This window comes from Rhamphochromis sp. 'chilingali', assembly GCF_963969265.1.
Source record: "Rhamphochromis sp. 'chilingali' genome assembly, chromosome: 11".
NCBI lineage: Eukaryota > Metazoa > Chordata > Actinopteri > Cichliformes > Cichlidae > Rhamphochromis > Rhamphochromis sp. 'chilingali'.
Window position 1 is genome coordinate 33,943,972 of NC_137938.1, and position 18,180 is coordinate 33,962,151.

Consider the following 18,180-nt stretch of genomic DNA (forward strand, 5'->3'; position numbering starts at 1 on the left):
CCTCAAACAACCTCACAGCCCCATGAAATTAAACTTGAACCAGAAAAAGAAATACTTAAATTCTCAGTGGAAACATGACAGAGCAGCATAAAATTTAATTCACAAGACTTTAATAGAACAAAGAAAAGCATATGAAATGTGATCTGTTTAGTGATATAACAAATTAATGCAACATGTAAAATGACACAATGCATACAGTCTTACTGCAACGTTTGGGATGTGGACATCAAAATAAGTAAAATCACTTTTAGAAATGTCAAGACATAGAAAAGTTTGGGCACAATTAAAATAGGCACATTTGAGTTCTTACAGTACACGGGATGCTTGCTCAGATGCTTACACAAAGCAGGTTAAGGTCCGTGTATCTTTAATGTAAAATCATCACATTAGTTTCTAATTTGTTACAGTCTCATCATTTGTTGCATTTTGTTAGCATTTGTGTGGATTTATGATCACTCAGATTTCAGATGCTGTGATACTGTCACTGTAATGCCCACGGTCCACTCTGTGTGCAAAGCAAGTTCGTTACTACTTACAGAAACTGGCATTTAGCCATGCTAGCAGCTAAGCGCCTTAAGATAAATGTGAACATCTGAATGCTAACACACTCACAGAAGGCTATCATTATTCACATGCTGATGGAAATGTCAGCTTTGCAGGTATTTTATCATTAAGTGATTATGCTCATTTCCAGTTAAATACTTTTATTATTGGACTCCATTAGAGTATGATTCACACATTTATCTTATACTGGCCCCTCAGTTCACTGACCACCTTAAACAGGACATTTTAGCTCCCTTCCCTCTTTCTTCGGATTGGCTGCCCCTCTCAAGACAAAGTTTCTGTGCTCATGGCTGAAGCTGTGCCAAAAGTATAAAAAACCATAACCAAAAACCAAACAAAAAAACTGTTGTTTGTAGGAAGCCTGAACTTTTGGCTCAGACCTCAATATTTAAAATTTTTAGCCATCTTTAATATAAGCATCTATCACTGTAAGAGTACAGATATGACAAGAAATAAGGACGAGCACAATAGGTCCTCCTTAAATAGCGGTCAAAAATATTTTTTCACCTGATATTGGCACTACAGAGAAAGTTAAGAAGAGTGGTGCCACAGCACAATCATGGCTGAAAATCTAGGAAATGTTTTTGTACAATCTTCATACAGCAACCAACATGTTTTCTCAGTATCAAAATAATAATAACAATAATAATATGCTTTATGATAATAGTGGGAAAACCTTTTTCCATTTAGAAAGTAAAAAAGAGAATAAAGTTGTATATTATCATTAGCTTACTCTTGTAATAAATCTGTCAAGCTGTAAACGAGTCCAGCAGATTTCCAACAAATTTTACCAGAGCAGCTTTACAAAGAGATTCTAACATTGACAAGCTCATACAAACACTGCTATGTTTATTGTCCTTATGCATTACCTCTAATCCCTCATTTCCTACACCGTGTCAGTTCAGACACATTAGTTTGTTAACTCCGATTATGAACACTTACCCTTATGGAGGAAAAAACATTGCATTTCCCTTTAATTTTGTACAAACTGAGTTTGAGAAATTTGTATATAAAACCTAAAGATTGATTCCTTATATTTGCTATCTTGCTATAACTAATGCTAAATGAGGTAAAATTAATCCATGTGATATTTCATGCAAATATAAATACAGTAAAAACCAGAAACAGTAAAGAAAAGACTGAGAGTGATTCTCAGAGGTTATAAAAATGGAGATTAAAGCATTACTGCATCTTCCTTTGAAGTAGGATTTTTGTTTACAGAAATACTTGTTAATGTGTGATTTAAATCTCTTCTTTAAACATGGAGTCATATCTGCAGATCGAGCTCTGACCTCTGGACAATAACTGAGGTAAGTCACTCTCTGATCTGCAGCTGCACCTTTGAGCGATTTCCCTCGGAGGAAAGAAAAGTTCTTTGAGCAGCTTCAGAGTGGAAAATCAGCAGAGTTCATGTGCTGTGAGGAGACGGGGTGAGTGTGCTGAGTGGTGCCCGACTTCTGGTGTTTCTCCAGGTTCTGCAGATCCTCCAGCATCTCCTCGATCAGTGGAGGCATGGAGCCCGGGATCTCCATCTTCAGTGTCACCACTCGCTCAGCTCCTGTAGACATGGTTTAACAATGCACGTGTAAAGCTTTATTGGCAGGGAGACTTAATGTGATATAGATAAACAAAGTCTGCGTTTTACCCGTATTTACTGACACCAGCTTTCACCTTTGATTGTCAGGCATGTCAAATGTTGTGTTGGTTTTTATCTTGTGTCAAATATGCTGCACATAAGTTTGTACTTTATGTTTAATGTGAAAATAAATGCACAGCTACAATTCCCCTGTGGGAGAGGAACTGGAGTGTGTCAGATACACAATGTAGGAACCCACCAGTTACACTAAGAGGAGGATGAAATGCATAACATGCCTTGCAGCATGAGGCAAAGAACACTTTGCTCAACTATTATGTGGTAGCCTATTAATAGTAACACTAGTTCTGTAGCAGGCAGCCACTGATGACAGCAAATTCACTGCGAGACACTCAACAAACACTGTGTAGATGAAAGCACTTTGAGAAAAGGAAGATTTGAAAACAGTCAAAGAAAATTCCACTAAACCCAAAGTTATTTCCACCCGGTTTTTATCCAGAGGAATTCAACAATAAATAAATAAATAAATGAAAAATTTCAAAAGACAAAAAGATGAAAGCAGGGGTAAATTGTTTTCTTTTCGTTTGTATTACAAAAACTTTTAAATATTAAAGAAGTATAGTCATTAAAAATGCAGGTAATACTTTATAAAAATAGTACAGTATTAGTAAGGCATTAGCAAGTGCTTAATTCATGATTTATAACGCAATACTCCTCCTTAGTATGTCATTTATAAATACAGATATGTTTATTCATCTGTTTCTGTTACACCATGCACAGCTACAGGGGCCTTCCAATGCATAATCATTTCTAGTAATAAACATTTTCATAATAATATATTTATAAATTACATACTAAGGAGGAGTGATGCTATATAGATGATAAATTAAACGCTTGCTAATACTTAGTATACTAATACGAATGCTTAATCATGTGACATTCATCTAATACATAATACTTTTTACTAATCCTGGGTAAACATGACTTCAGACTTAATAGTGCAAAGAAACCAAAAAATAGCAACGTTCTGATCAGAAAGGTTTTACATTTCGGACAAAAGTAATGCAGTAACATTGGCAGTCATTCAAAATAGAATAGCAGGATTGTACAAACTGTAACAAACTGTAATCTATGAATTGAAATACTTTGCGACAAGGTGGGGTTCCCCTGACCTTTAGCGCTGATGCTACGTAGGTCGGTAATCTTCATGAGGGCCTTGGGGAACATCAGGGGCATGCTGGGTCGCCGCTTACGGGAGTAGATCTTCAGCGCCTCCAACAGAGGCTCCTGCAGGACTTCTACCTTGGACGGCTCCTCCAGGTCCTCCCGGTCTGTCCAAGACAGATATCGAACATTTCAACTATTTCAAATTTGGAGTTGTTAATTGTTGATTGTTGTTGTCATATTACTACAGTAATTGGGATTGTGAAGACTTAGTACCTCCAGAAACAAGACAGATGGCACTGAGGAGCCCACTTTCCGTGTCATCCATCTCTAGCGGCAGCAGCTGCCCAGCAAAAGTGAAAACCTGATCCGTCAGCGGCCCAAATCCTGCATTGTGGATCTGAGTACGAGTCAGTGTCAAGCCATCGGAGAAGGTCATGGTGTCCTGGTCAGGAGTGTAGCGAGTGCAAATCCTCAAGATCTAAAAGTAGGAAACATGTATGTGTACCAAGTCATTTTTTTCAATAATATTGTATTTGTCTTTAAAAAATGTTAAATAAAAAGACACGAAAGCAAACAAACAACAATCTGTTTATATTCATTAAAATGTGTCAATCCTTATCATTCAAAATTTGTCTGTATTGCAGGCAGAAGGCCTTTATCATATGGTTCAATACTTATATTGCATAATAGTTTAGAAAGAAACCTTCCTGCTTTTAATACTCAGGCTTTTCCAGTTGTTTTTTTTTTTATCATTTCTTTGTAATGATATCTCATCTGTATGAGTAACAGCAGACCACTCTAGACATCTCTCCAACTCCTTGTCATCTAAACTTTAAATGATATTACATGCTGTGCCCTGTTTCTGGAGAATTGCTTGAATACAAATATTAAATAACATATAATTGGCATTCAATATGGTGCATCACACTTCTATCAAAAAACATGAAAACCAAATCAGGAAAACAAAATTCCCAGAGTGATTAATCAGGGAAATTTTGTCACAGAGCTTTTGATGGACTTCCTGCAGAGATTGTGAGAGTGCAGCTAAATTATCAGACTGAGAAAGCAGTTATGACAGACTTGGCAGCGAATGATGGATGATAAATTAGATGAACACACGCAACACTCTGCCTGAGGACCACTGTCTGTCTGCCTGTCAGTTTGTCTTTGGCATGAATGTCGACAGGCAACGTGAGTCAAGATCTACCAAAGGTGTGAAATGCAGGAAGAGCTGCAACTTTACATAACTTGTTCAGGTCATTTACCTGAAATAAAATACAAAACGGTAGGTGTTTAATGAAAACTATAGTATATGTCAGGCTTTTTGAGGGCTTAAACCACAAATCTAAAGGTAAAAAAAAACAAACAAAAAACATCTTTTGAAATAGACCTACCAAGATGTCAAGGCAGGCAGCTTTGAGCAGAGTGATCTGGTCCGCAATGGTCAGGCCAGTGAAACCCGGCACTTGCTTGGCAAACTCGACCACCTTGATGATGCACTTGGTGGCCAGCTCGCTGAACTTGTCCCACAGGCCAAGATCCAACTGGATCCGGTGGTCTGAACTGGAGTTCTAGAAAGTGGATCGAAGATCAGGTGTTTGGCTTAAACGAAACATGTTGTTTCAGCGTTGTGATAACGGCTTATTAAAATCTGTGCACATAGCTAAATTATTTAAATTTGAAATATTTTGAAAACTTGAGATCAGCAAAGAGCAGTAAATACAATACTGACATACTTTTACAAACCTATTTACACAATCAGAATCAATAAAAAAACCTTTACGGTGACCTCAAATAGTTCAGCGTTCAGCTGTTTTTTAAAAAATATTTCTGTTTATTTGATGAGTCTGCTAATTGCTTCACTGTGTATACACGGTTTATTTGCTAACCTTATCTGTTTGTTGCTAGGCTGGAAGGAGAGTGTTTCAGACACAAGGACAAAAATACCGAGATGAGAATACTATGACAGGGCACTTCAAAAAGAAATAATGATGAAAATTATGTAACAGTTATGCTAATGCTAATTATATGAGATATGATGAGCTATTTTAATATAACAGATGACTGAACATTACAAGATAATCATTCACAAGTATAAACATTTACTAACATTTGTTTATGTACTTTTTAGCTTTTATCGATTAAGCTCAATAAATTCAACATGTTGGCCATTTCCACAATGGCTGAAAATGTGTATTTTTTTCAGATAAAGTAAACTGTTTCCGCCTTTTTTGGATGTTTTAAATGATGAACGCTAGACGTCAGCATTAAAAATCTGAAATTACACAGAGGTTTAAAAAAACTGCAGCATGTGGTGTACAAGTAATATTTTTCTTTGTTTCAGGCACATCTCTTGGCTAGAAACCCTTACACTCAACCATTTAGAAGGTCTGTGGTTCAATACCCAGCTCCTTCAGTCTGAACAAACTGAGGAGTAGCACACAACAGTAGTGCATCAGTCACTTTGCAGCACGAAGGTTATAGGGTTGAAGCTATCCAAAGACATGCTTGTACCCTCACACCTAATGTTTGGGATTTCTTCACTGGATAAGTGGTTAAAAGAAGATGTCTGAACCCGTTTGTATTCATCACAAGAGTTATCAAAAGGGCAAAAGGATCATCCCTCAATCTGCACAGTACTGTGGAGCTACAGCTGTCATTGGACCATTGGAAAAACATGTGACATATATGTTGTCTCAGTTCTTTTATTTGGCCTAAAAAAAGAGGCCCTAAATAAATTCACTATTAAAAGCGACTAATTTATATTCAAAAGTAGAGTAAAACCTCTAAATCCCACAGTAAAAATTTTGATAAAGAGTCATTTTCTAAGATGGAAATGAAATTTAAAAAATGCCCAGATTCAAGAGGCTAATTGATTTTTAAGTCAATGGCTCCAGAGGGACAAACGTCCATATTTAGTATCCACTTTTTCTATTATCTGCTGCACTGTTAGGATGTAGGTCGTACATCTTAGCCCTAGTGTACTATTTCAATCAATACAATCTTGTGTTATAGTCTTTAAAGAGCAGAACAACACGTGTCACTCATGTTCGTATGTTTCCTGTTTTGACTCATACTTCCAGGCATCGCTCACTTACATTGCCAAACCATATTTATTTAATGTCACTTTTGTAAAACGGCAACAGTGCTGATTACATAAGCTCAGTTCTTGCAATGTCATGTATTTTTACTGGAAAGTGTCATAATGATATGTACAGTTTTTTCAGTTTCTAAGGACATGTTTACATAAAACAACACACTCCTTTATTTTCTCCTCCTCTTTTACTTTACCTTTTAACAAAGAATAAACCAGTTAAATCTGTGCAAATCAACATCTTCACCAGCATATCTTTAAAAAGAGTTTTTTTTTTTTCAGTGTGGACCTATATTCAGTTTTCCTTTGCTCTAAAGAAAAATGCTCACATGACATACTGTACATACTGTTGGAAGACATGGAAAATTGTGTGTACTGTAAGTATTGGCAGTGGCTATATGTTAGAATAGAATAGAGTGGGTGCTCCGCCCAGATTGGTGGGTGGGTGTTAGGGGTGGGGTTTGTGTGAACGGAGTAATAGTGTTTGTTTACAGTTCAAATGGCCCAGTGGTAGAAGCTGTTTGTGAGGCTGAAGGTGTGGGACCTGACTGTCTTGAGGTGCCGTCCGGAGGGCAGTGGGTCAAACAGGTGGTGGGCGCAATGCAAGGGTCACCTGTGATGGCCCTAGTTTTTCTGAGACAGGAGGAGCTGGCAGCTCCAGAGGCAACAGAGGGCAGCTAACGATTTTTATGTTACAGGTAGTTACATATATATATATATATATATATATATATATATATATATATATATATATATATATATATATATATATATATATATATATATATATATATATATATATATGCATGTATGTGTATACATGTGTTCCTAAATAAAAGTGCATGTTTGCACCCCTTCCCTCATGTTGGCATTGAATGTGATCAGGAGTCTGTTTGGTTTTGTTAACAATCAGAGTCTCAAATGTTACCAAACAATCTAACAAATTTTATTCTGCATAAGCAAAGAGGAACAGAGGTTAGCTTGTTGCCTCACAGCAAGAAGGTTCTGGATGTGCAGTCTGTTGGCATGGTGGCTTTTCCCTGAGCGCTCCTCTTAACCCACAGCGTTAAAATAGGCATGTTTGGTGAAACTGTGATTCTAAATGGGCTTAATGCGCTTAAGATAATGAAAGAGATGAAAGCTTGAGTTGCCAACAAGACTGTTATCATTTAAATAAAGTTTGTGCATATCAATAATAAAAAGGTATAGAAATGTAACAAGTAAAGGTATAGAAAAGTATCAGTTTATAAGTGTCAGACACAAATATAAGTGTCTGTCATCTCAGCTCTGCTGATCTCTCCTTGGTGAATGTGTTTTTACAGACAGTGTTAACAATATCCAACAGTGACCAACCATGAGCCAGGCATGCAGCAGTGAGTATTCAATGCTGTCCGTTTTTGTCTGGTAATATTAATCATATATCAAGTATTTAAATGTCACTGCCCTGACAGTCAACATCTTTCTTCTTTCGGCCACAGACTATAAAACGATGACATAACAACCATGGAGCCACCATTTGGTTTCAAGTCTTTTCCATGTAATACAACCAGATGAAGGAAGATGCACAAACATACCGTCATTTTCATCAGTCACAAGGCAGCTTTGCCATCTAATATGCCCTACTTTATCATAATTACGAGCAGCATAATTTAAAGAAAAAATATTGTTTTTGCTTTAAAACTTGAAAATAGTGATTAAAAGCCCAAAATCATCAGGAAAGGGTTTAGCGAGGTCATCAATCACATTCGAAAAATAGACATTTTTTCATATTTCGTTTAAAATAAGTAAAATGTATCAACATTTTGGGATATATAATCTTATTTTTCAGTTTCTGCCATATAAGTTCAAATTCTCCTTCATCTACACATCCATACAATGTTTACCCAAGTCAATTAAAATCATAATAAAGTGCTGGACAGACCTCACAGCTTTGATCTTTTCCTCTTTGCAGGTTGTCTTCCTTCTGTAAAGATTATTGTTTTGAAACGTTAGCTTCATGTCCGGACTTACTGTGGTGTATTTTCCCAGCTGGCAAAGGGAGGGGAAGGTCTCTCTATGAGCTCTGCATATTTTCTCCACGATCAGGCCGAGCTCTGCTGTCAGCTCGTACGTCTCCATGATGGTCATCTTCACTGCTTCCTTCTTCCCCTTCCTCTTGTTTCTGTCGTTTCTCACCGCTGGAGAAAACGGATGACGCAGAGCATAAGATGATTAGGAAATAAGGTATTCGAGCAGTTCCACAGGTGGTTTAAAATTGGTTAAACTGGTATCATTCTCTGTTTAAATAAATGTTAATGTTACAAAACACCTTCTTTAATTTTGAGTATTTATATTAAAAATGCTCAAGTTAATAAACTAACCTTTTAAAAGAACAAAAAAGTGTTTAATATGAAAAAAAGTTGTTTTTTTTGTTTTCTGTCTGAGGCCAAATACACAGGGAAAATCGTACAACGATACAAATGAAGAAACAACCTGAAAAATGGTCCCTACAGTGAGGAGATCTAGTGGCTCTGATATGTTACGGGAGGCATTTTGGTAGCATGGTTTAGGTTCATTAGGTTCATTAGTGCCCCTAGAGCAATGAATCACTGAAAATGAAAACAGCTGTTCTTAGTGATTAAATTTATCCTTTAATTAAAGATTTATATCACAATTGGAGCACGCTCTACCAGGATGACAACCTTCCTCATTTAAAGGTTTCAACTTTAGGATGAACATAACTCAACCCACTTAAACTCCTACGGAAGTTTAAAATTAATGTGCTATACAATGTTCATCTTTAAACTAAACTGACCAAAAACACAAGTGTAGGCAATTGTCTGTCTGTATATCCTGATCACTTAAAATCATGTCAGACTCCTTTTTTGAGACCAGATCCTAAAGATTAGCTGATTTTGCAGTTGACTCCAGAAGCAGGAGCCGTACTATTTTTTTCAAATTCAGTGTTGACTTTCTGCACAGACAGAAGTTAGGAGACTCGGGACAAAAGTCAATAACATCCCACACTTGACTTTGATTAATGTAAGTCAGTAAGCAAGCTGGAGGCAAAGCAAGAATCACCTGACAAATAAGGCTGCATCAGTGTTTTAGTCAAGGAAACGACAAAAGCACACAATGTGATCCAAGGATGTAAAGTACACTGGTGGATAAGAGCTGAGAGCAAAAACTCTCAGTGCTCCAAGATAGACAATAAACAACCCATGTAAGTACTGTGAAGACACATGTGTATCAATAAGTTGTATGAAACGGGGATGTCTTATGAAAAATTGTCTTCATCCTTTAAGCAGAGTTTCAGCGAAGAAACATTGACCTCTATGTTAGTTTTTCTTGTAATCTGACATAGCTCTGTATAAAACAACAAAAAAAACAGGAAGTCCTGCAACAGATAGTGTTCCCTGGCAGATCCCTGATCTTACCATCAGCCAAACACAACTGTTCCTTTAATCAGGACCCAGGAGACTGCATTCACCAGTATATGAATGGCGGTTTTAACCCATTTTACCTTAACGATGTTTAGACATCAGGTGTGATTTAAATAGAGCTCACTGGAATTTCAGTTTTGGTTCTTAATAATTTAAACCACTTCCTGGTATAAATCACTCTGGAATGAAAGCATGTGTCACTGAGCTTATGTGTTATTCCAGGCTGCACGTGAAAGCAGCGTAACCAGGTTAGCTTTTCATAATCACTTCGGGAACAGTGTCAACACGTTTCTCTGTGTCCCACTGCCTCAGACGGCTACACACATGTCAGGAAAGCTCAGGATTACGCAACACTTAACTCCAACCACTCCTCCTCCTCTTCCTCCTCCCTGTGTATGCCCTACATCCAGCCGTCATTGTGTAAACACTCCAATAGAGATCATGTTACACGCTGCCTGAGAGCAGTTACATAGCATCCATCTGTCCACTACATGTGATATGTTTATGTAACTTGTTTGAGCATAGAAAAACTATAATGAAAACATGTGGATGGGTGGATCCTTCAGTGTCGGCCTGTCGCCGCCCTTTGCTCATTCCACATAACACATTCTCAGTTATTTAGGTCACTGCACTGCTGGGTATTAGAGCCTTTGTTTCTATTGTACAGTCCCTGTGCCCGAGAGCTGCTGTACTTCACAGAGAACTTATAAAAAAAGAGAAAATCATATGTTAAAGTGTTATTTGCACATTTTTCTCACAACTAATTATATATTCTAAAATAAAGACGTTTGTAGTTACCACACAAAAAAATTTTTTCCTAACCCACTAACAAAATGAAAATCTTGGGTTGTTAAGATGACAAAGCATTAAAACTCCCTTTGAGAGCTCAAGAGTGTATCAGCAGTTCTTAAGCTACACCTTTATTATGTAGCTATAATTTAGTTTGCTTTAATATGCATTACCTTGGTCGTATATATGCGTTTGTTATTCTAGATTTTATATATTTTCTCTCTGACAAACAAAACTATGAATTTTCAGTCTTAAAGTGCTATCTAGTTACAATTAAACAATAAAGACTCTAAATATGCTGACAGACAATATATTACAACATTATGCATTTTGAATTGACAAAAGAAGTTTAATTTCTTTTTCTTCCACTTTAGCTTAAACTTTTTCTGAAAAAAGACTTTCTTGAATATAGATTACCACAGATCAATAAGAGGAGCATTTTCCTGCTCATTTTGTTTTGTTATATTGTTATTTCTTTAATATCGACAGAAATAAGACACTTTTAACATACATGTAGTTTTAATGGCAGGCACCTTTTATGGGAAACAATCTGTCCCTTCTTTGTGGATGTTTACCACCATATAGGTAACAACAAATTGCATTAAAACTTCAATACATAGCTCGTTGCTCTGATTGCAGTAATAAATAGGCCGCTTATGTGGCAGTTTTTATCAGAGTATCTCAGTAAGATGAAACCATTTAAACTTGAGAGGGAGGATTTCTCGTTTAAAGTCAGCTGTGATAGGCTAAAGCCTCCTCCTCCATGACCCAGAGTAAGATAAGCTGGTGAGAAAATAGGTTGTTGGATGGAGAGAGTTTCTTTTGTACTGCACTATTTGTCTAAGGTTACACAGTTATATCCTACGGAGCCCCTCTGATGACATGGTCCAAAAAACAAATAAATTGTGGCCACAAAATACTACTTCGTGGGCACGAAATGGTATAACGTGCCCATGAAATACTTATTTGTGGCCACGAAATACTATTTCGAGGGCACAAAATAGGTATAACGTGCTAATTTGTGGGCACGAAACACTTGACCTTGACATAACCGTGATCCTTCCCTTGCAGATCCTTCCCGTGAGGCCCTTGCAGTTGGTTGACAATAAAATCTATCCCAGCATCCAGGTCGTACTTACGTCTGTAAAGCAACTGGGCTCTCAATATCCTGTTTAAATGTCTCTCCGTAATAATGGTTCCTTGCATTGCCAGGCTTCAAAATGCATTTGTAGCTCATTCCCAGCCTAAAATAAAAGTCAATCATACTTTCTCTGTCCATGATGTATAGGTTTAGCCTACTCTTATGCTTATGTCTCTACGCAGCTGTCCAGGAATTGTATCAATATGATGTGCGCACGTTATCTATTTCATTGCCACAAATGCGTAATTCGTTGCCACGTTATACCCAATTCGTGCCCACAAATTAGCATTTTGTGCGCACGTTATACCTATTTCGTGCCCTCGAAATAATATTTCGTAGCAACAAATAAGTATTTTGTGGGCATGTTACACTATTTTGTGCCCACGAAGTAGTATTTTGTGGCCACAATTTATTTATTGTTTGGACCATGTCATCAGAGGGGCTCCGTAATATCCAATTCTCAAATACGCAGTTTCCTTATATCAAATTTCTGAACACTCGGTCATCCCAACAAAACCACAAACCCAGTATTATATAAAACTTGACACAAATAACTTTGAGTAAACCACACTCACGAACTGACCAGCTCTTTACATGCTGATAAACTTGAGTTGGTCATTCAAATTGAGAACATGACTGCACTGACCTTTTAGTCGTGTTTGTAATAGCAGATGAATCATTTTAAAAGAAAGGTTTAATTTTGACTCTAAATCCCACGAGGCCTGCTGTGAATCAGAGAGGATGTGACACTTACACTCCTTAGACATTCCTACAGCAAAACACCTCTGCAGCCGACAGTACTGACAGCGATTCCTGGTGATCTTGTTAATGATACAGTTCCTGTCGCGGTGACAGGTATACACCATGTTTTTCTGCACGCTGCGGCGGAAGAAGCCCTGCAGAGACACCAGCACAATGAATGAATGATAAGATATTAATTAATTAAGCTATTAAGTTGCTACAATGTGAATAAAGGCCTGTGTGGACTTTAAAGCTAGACAAAAAAGATTAATTTATTCCTAAATTTACTCCTTTACACCTAAAGAGTAAATATTTAGCCTGTTTAAATGTATTTCAGATGTTTAACTCAAACAAGGAGTAAAATTGATTTGTTTGGTCTTCAAAAAAAAAGAAAGAAAAGGAAAATGGATTAAGAAAAAACAAAAACAAATACCGTGTCTGTCTATCCAGTGGTTCATTTAATTTGAACCGATTTAGGTAAAAAAAAATTGTGAATTTATACAGGAAAAAACTAAAACATATGATATTGTCACATTTTGCATATTAAGAAGGTATTTGTTCATTTATCTGTTTAGGAGATTAGTAAGAAAAACTAAGACAATCTTGTAAATACAAGCATGACACAGGGACTTACTTTTAAAAGACAAAGTCTGGGATTTTATCTAAGCTTAACAGAGGGGGCATTGTAAAGCAGACCACCGGCCTGACGTGTTACCTTGCAGCCCTCGCAGGCGCTGACTCCATAGTGGTAGCCCGAGGACTTGTCCTGACACACAAAGCAGGGTTTGTAAGTGCGTGGAGGTGGAGGTGGTGAGGCAGGACGGGTAAACAGGTCGTCCGAGCTGAAGCTGGAGCTGGAACTCTGACTTTCCACCGCTGAAAAACACACAAAATCATATAAAATCAAACGAGCATCTCAGGGAGAATAAAACTGCGACAGTTAAATTTATTCAAATGGATATCAAACTCAGCGCATCCTTTAAATACTGAAACTGAAATATTGCTGGGAAATAACAGCTGCAACAAGAAGTCAGAACATGAAAAATTACTCATTACAGATGAAGCTTTTATTCATTTTGTAACATAAGTTGTTGCCTTGCACAGTTTTTAAAATGAAATTATTTACTTGTTAAGCTTTATATTTGTCTAAAATATACAGCGAGAAACCTGTCAACAAAATAAGCAGTAACAAAAATAATTATCACCATACATGAAATGTACTTTAGACCTTTTATCTGCAAAGCATTCTAAAGTTTTCCTCAAAGCAGACCTAACAAGTAGAAATACCAACATTTAGTGATGAGTTGAAAATTACTGATGAACCATTTCTGACATGATGAAGCAAACAGAGCTCAGAAATGCAAAAGGCAGATTGTATTAAAATGTAGAGGTTATTTAGTGGACTGCTTGCATGCTTCAGAAGAGTTTTTATAACAATAAGGTTTCAAGAATATTCGGTTTTCATTCCACATTCACTAACAGGACACAGAAGAACAAACTGCTGTGTGAGAGATATGGCAAATTATGGCACTTGTGACCTGCAGTTCATGCCAATGCATTTTTATTTATTGTGGCCCATCTGACAATGTTATCATGTTAAGTTAGTGATTTAAAATCCTAGAAAACGCTTCAAGTCTCGGGCCTGTTTACCCAAAACAACAAAGGAACGAAAAAAGCTTTATTGTGTCCAAATATACAAAGCACCTTCTGTTAATTTTTAGTCGTGACAATAGGATAGATTGACCCTACACTGGCCCCTGAGAGTGGTTACACATATATTCAGGCACTGATCGTAGCCGAACAGACCTGAGCAACCAACTTTTTGATGAAATCACCTTGTGATTCCTTCACTGAGCCAAGCGCAGACTAATCTTGCTTTTTTTCTGTGGCAGATTATAGCATGAGCTGTACAGCCCCACTACTTCAAACACAACGCTCAGTTTACACAAATAAAATTAAACAGGCATGTATCACATCTCTGCTTCATAAATTTGAAAATGAGTCACAAACAGACGCAGTAATATATCTACAGCTTTGCACATGTGGTGACCTACTGTAGCACAGCATTTTTTCCACTGAATGTTTCACTTCACATCCACCACAGCACTCAACACTCCCACTTTAAAGCCATTTCCAAGAAGATACTTTGTCTGGCCTAGGGGGCTCGTTCGGCCTCCCTGCTGGCTCTCTGATCACCTCTGCTGCTCCAGCCCTGACACAAAACCAAGAAAGCTGTTTTGAAAAGGGGACAAAACGAGAAAAATTGTTCATATCCATCCCCTTGAATCCGTGGCCTCTGGTTGAACCTGGAATCGGCGGGTCAAACTAGGACACCCCCATCAGGCCGATTGCTCCCCAGATCCAAAACAATGCAGGAGCATGCCACAAGCCCAACTGACTGATGAGAGGGAGGACGGAGAAACAGAAAGTGTGTGTGGCAGGGCGGTGTAAGTGATTTGGTAGGGGAAAGAGGGTTGCCCCATCCCAATTTAGATGGTGCTGTTTGATGTATACTACAATGCACTGTTTGAGTCAAACAATAAATCTAGAAAAACATTAAAAGATTTTGGAGACAGAGATAAGTTTAAAAGCCTTTGATTGTGGTTTACAGTAAGACAGGAGCTGCAACATGTAGCTGGATAAAATAACAAATGCTTGACTTGGTATTAAAGACTAGTAAAGCTTAATTATTACGGCCGCATGCTGCTTGAGGCCTGCTGGGTTATTTATTAGTGATACTGAAAGCAGGGATTCACCCTTTATTTTTGTGAATAACCTCAGTTGCCTGTTATGCAACCTGCAACCTTCGGTAAAGGAACTTTTTATTTTTCTAATGTTTTTTAGCTTGCTACAATCAGCTAAACTGTTTAAATCATGACAAACAAAAACTACATTTACAGATTATCAACTGTAATATAGTTACTGATTTTTTTCTTTTCTTATTGTGAAATTCTTGTCAGTTAAATTCACATTTGAATATTTTTTTCAAGGGAAAACGGTATGCAGATTTATCAGTAATGATAATAATTATCAGGTTAATTCAAAGTTATTTCTGACCTACAATAATCCTTTTCTTGATTATCCAATGAAATGTCAGAAACAGATGAAATGTGGTCAAAATAACTTGTCAGAGTTCAGTTTATTACACAACAATATTTTATTTTCTGTCATATAGAAAGAAGTTGGAAACAGCCACATTGTGGCAGTTTTGCTTGCACTGACTAAAACAACAGATATTTACCATCATATGAGTAAATAGCAATTCAGTGATTACACTAAAAAATAAAATGTTATATAGTTTTATTTTGTTTTTGTAAAGTCCATTTATGTATGTTTTGTCCCCATTTCTAACGTGCTATTGTATGTTCTATTGCTAAAATAAAAATTTTATTATTATTATTATTTGTGGGAGGGAGAATAAAAACCCAAACCTGATCAGAAGGACCAAAAGATCTAAAGTCTAATAGTTTTTCTTGCCTAGTTTCCAGGTTTTCCCAAATTCCAGGTTGTACTACAGGATGAGTACTTTAACTATTGACATTTTATTTTTTTAAATTGCTGTACTGATGCTTTATTCCACTAAAAATGCTACTTCCACTTTTGGCAACAGTCTGACTCTCCTCTGACCTCTTGAGCCGGTGACCGTCCGGTGAACCCAGGGTGACACCAAAGTGACCGTCCCTGGACAGACCCAAACACAGACTAAGACGACCACACAGACATTAGCTGCCATGTGCTCAGTAGTCTGTTTTCACTTTCTTCTCACATCCTTTATCTATTAAGAGAAAAGAGGCTCCCAGAAAGCATCAAAGCATTTAGATACAGAGCACAAGAATGTAGAATAGATAACGCTTCATTTTATCTCAGCCTTTAAATATTAAAAGGCAGCTTGTGACCATTTAATAGCAGTTGATACACAATATGATGAAGTCCAGTTTCATCATGGTCAGTGCAGTGGTTAATACCAGCAAGAAGGTTCTGGGTTCAAATCGTCCTTGGGCTTTACTTTGAAGGTGTGTGTGTTGATCCTAGAGGGATAAGAGGCTTAAAGTCCATTATGTTTGTACAGGTATGTTAATGTGGATGTTAGTTTAAAGTACGAATTTAGTAAAGTGTTATATAAATGCATCCCTTTGCAAACACAATCAAATCACAATTTCATGATTCGAAAGTATAATAATCTAAATAAAAAGCTAAATGCACATTTGATTAAATACAATACTGAAGTCATAAACTAAGAGAAAACTACCCTTGCACTGGTTTGCTTCCAGTGTCTGCTCTGAATTTAAACTTGCATGTATTCACAGTCTTGCACCAGTTTGTTAAGGTATTAAAGTTTTATAACAGGCTTTTTAAACAATTACACACCATGTCAATGTAATAAGAAACACTCTTTTATCATGTAATACATGTTTGTTTGTTTTTAAACTCTACCTTTATTTCCCCCCAGTTTGTTTAAATATTTAATGCAATCTTTTACAGTTTACAGATTTGATGCTTTATAAATTCTGGTTAAACTGGTAAGAAATTCACTTAATATAAATTCGTTTTGAGAACCTTTTGAGGTTTCAGGTTGGAGGATATCCTGCACAGATGGAGGCAAACGTGGGTGTTTCTCATTCTGGGTGAAATAATGTCAGTAAAATCACATGGCCTTACTCTGGTTTCTCTTCAGAGGATTAAGCCCCTCGAGGCATTTGGCGCTATACAAATAAAAGTGAATTGATCTGAAATGAATTTATATATTTTTTCCACTGGACACCAAAACAAATTAGAATCTTTCTGCGCACCACAACATCACTCATCCTCAGTTTCACCTACATTGCGAGTACCGGTGCTCCTGCCAGTCGGACTCGATCAGCTCGGGGAAGAACGCTGCCAAATCCTGGTCTTGCTCCTGCAACATGCAAGAAGGACTGGAAGTGCTGTAGAAGTCCACGATTTCCCCGGGTCCGAAAACTTGAAACTCCATATAGTCGAACATGATCTGTCGTGAGTCTCCGTGAAGTCCGTATGGGAATGTCGTCGGCATAGGAAAATCCTTCAGAGAGGGTGATTTCTCTCTGCACCGAAGTAGTTTAAAATCCACTTGATGCAAACTGTGTTAACACTGAAGCATGTCTGCGTTATGTTCAGAGGGGAGCAGGAACAAACCTATATTTCCCACAGATGGTCACAAACTGCATGTTGATGCGCAGCCAGCGGGCTGTAGTCCTCCATCAGAGAGCATCGGTAAAGCGCATTCAGGCTGCTTTGCATAACAAAGTTTGTTGCAGAACTTCTTCCACTTATCTCTTCTTTATTGACAAATGTCTCAATTCAACCTGCTTCATACTAGTTATGTCACAGCGACCGATGGTGTTACCTAATGTATGCGAGTGAACTCTCCGTGAACCTCCTCCTCCGTTGCTGCCCTTCACATGACCCAGCCGCTGTCTGACATCACCAGCAGAGGTGGAAACGAGCACTGAGGTCCTTTACTCGAGTAAAAGTATCCGTACAGGGTGGAAAAGATAAAAGCAGTCGGCCTCAGTCGAGATACCTTTCAGGAGCTAACTTCAGAGAGTTAAAATTAAAAGTTTGCCACTATTGATAAAGGACTTCACCTCTTATAACCGACTCAGAATGGACAGTAAAAGTATCAACAATGATCCATCACAGAGAAGAG

The 18,180-nt window shown here is 37.4% G+C and overlaps 1 protein-coding gene across 1 annotated transcript; it reads right to left on the minus strand.

Moving 5' to 3' along the window:
• Positions 1 to 126: 126 nt before the first annotated feature.
• Positions 127 to 17,933, minus strand: LOC308405143 (retinoic acid receptor beta-like). Its single transcript, XM_080895586.1, has 8 exons — positions 17,334 to 17,933; positions 13,228 to 13,388; positions 12,526 to 12,667; positions 8,430 to 8,596; positions 4,720 to 4,896; positions 3,599 to 3,803; positions 3,331 to 3,489; positions 127 to 2,122 (listed from the first exon to the last, which is right to left on the minus strand). Exons 1-8 carry the CDS (start codon positions 17,542 to 17,544, stop codon positions 1,950 to 1,952), a joined length of 1,395 nt encoding a protein of 464 aa, XP_080751712.1. The 5' UTR covers positions 17,545 to 17,933; the 3' UTR covers positions 127 to 1,949.
• Positions 17,934 to 18,180: the final 247 nt, after the last annotated feature.

What these genes read in the sequence shown, in the direction of transcription:
- LOC308405143 (XM_080895586.1), bottom strand. Translation starts at nt 17,544, where the DNA reads ATGCCGACGACATTCCCATACGGACTTCACGGAGACTCACGACAGATC. An exon ending in GGAGCACCGGTACTCGCAAT is followed by an intron (nt 13,389 to 17,333) that starts GTAGGTGAAACT and finishes TGTGTTTTTCAG; the next exon opens with CGGTGGAAAGTCAGAGTTCC. An exon ending in TGTAGGAATGTCTAAGGAGT is followed by an intron (nt 8,597 to 12,525) that starts GTAAGTGTCACA and finishes CGTTTTCTCCAG; the next exon opens with CGGTGAGAAACGACAGAAAC.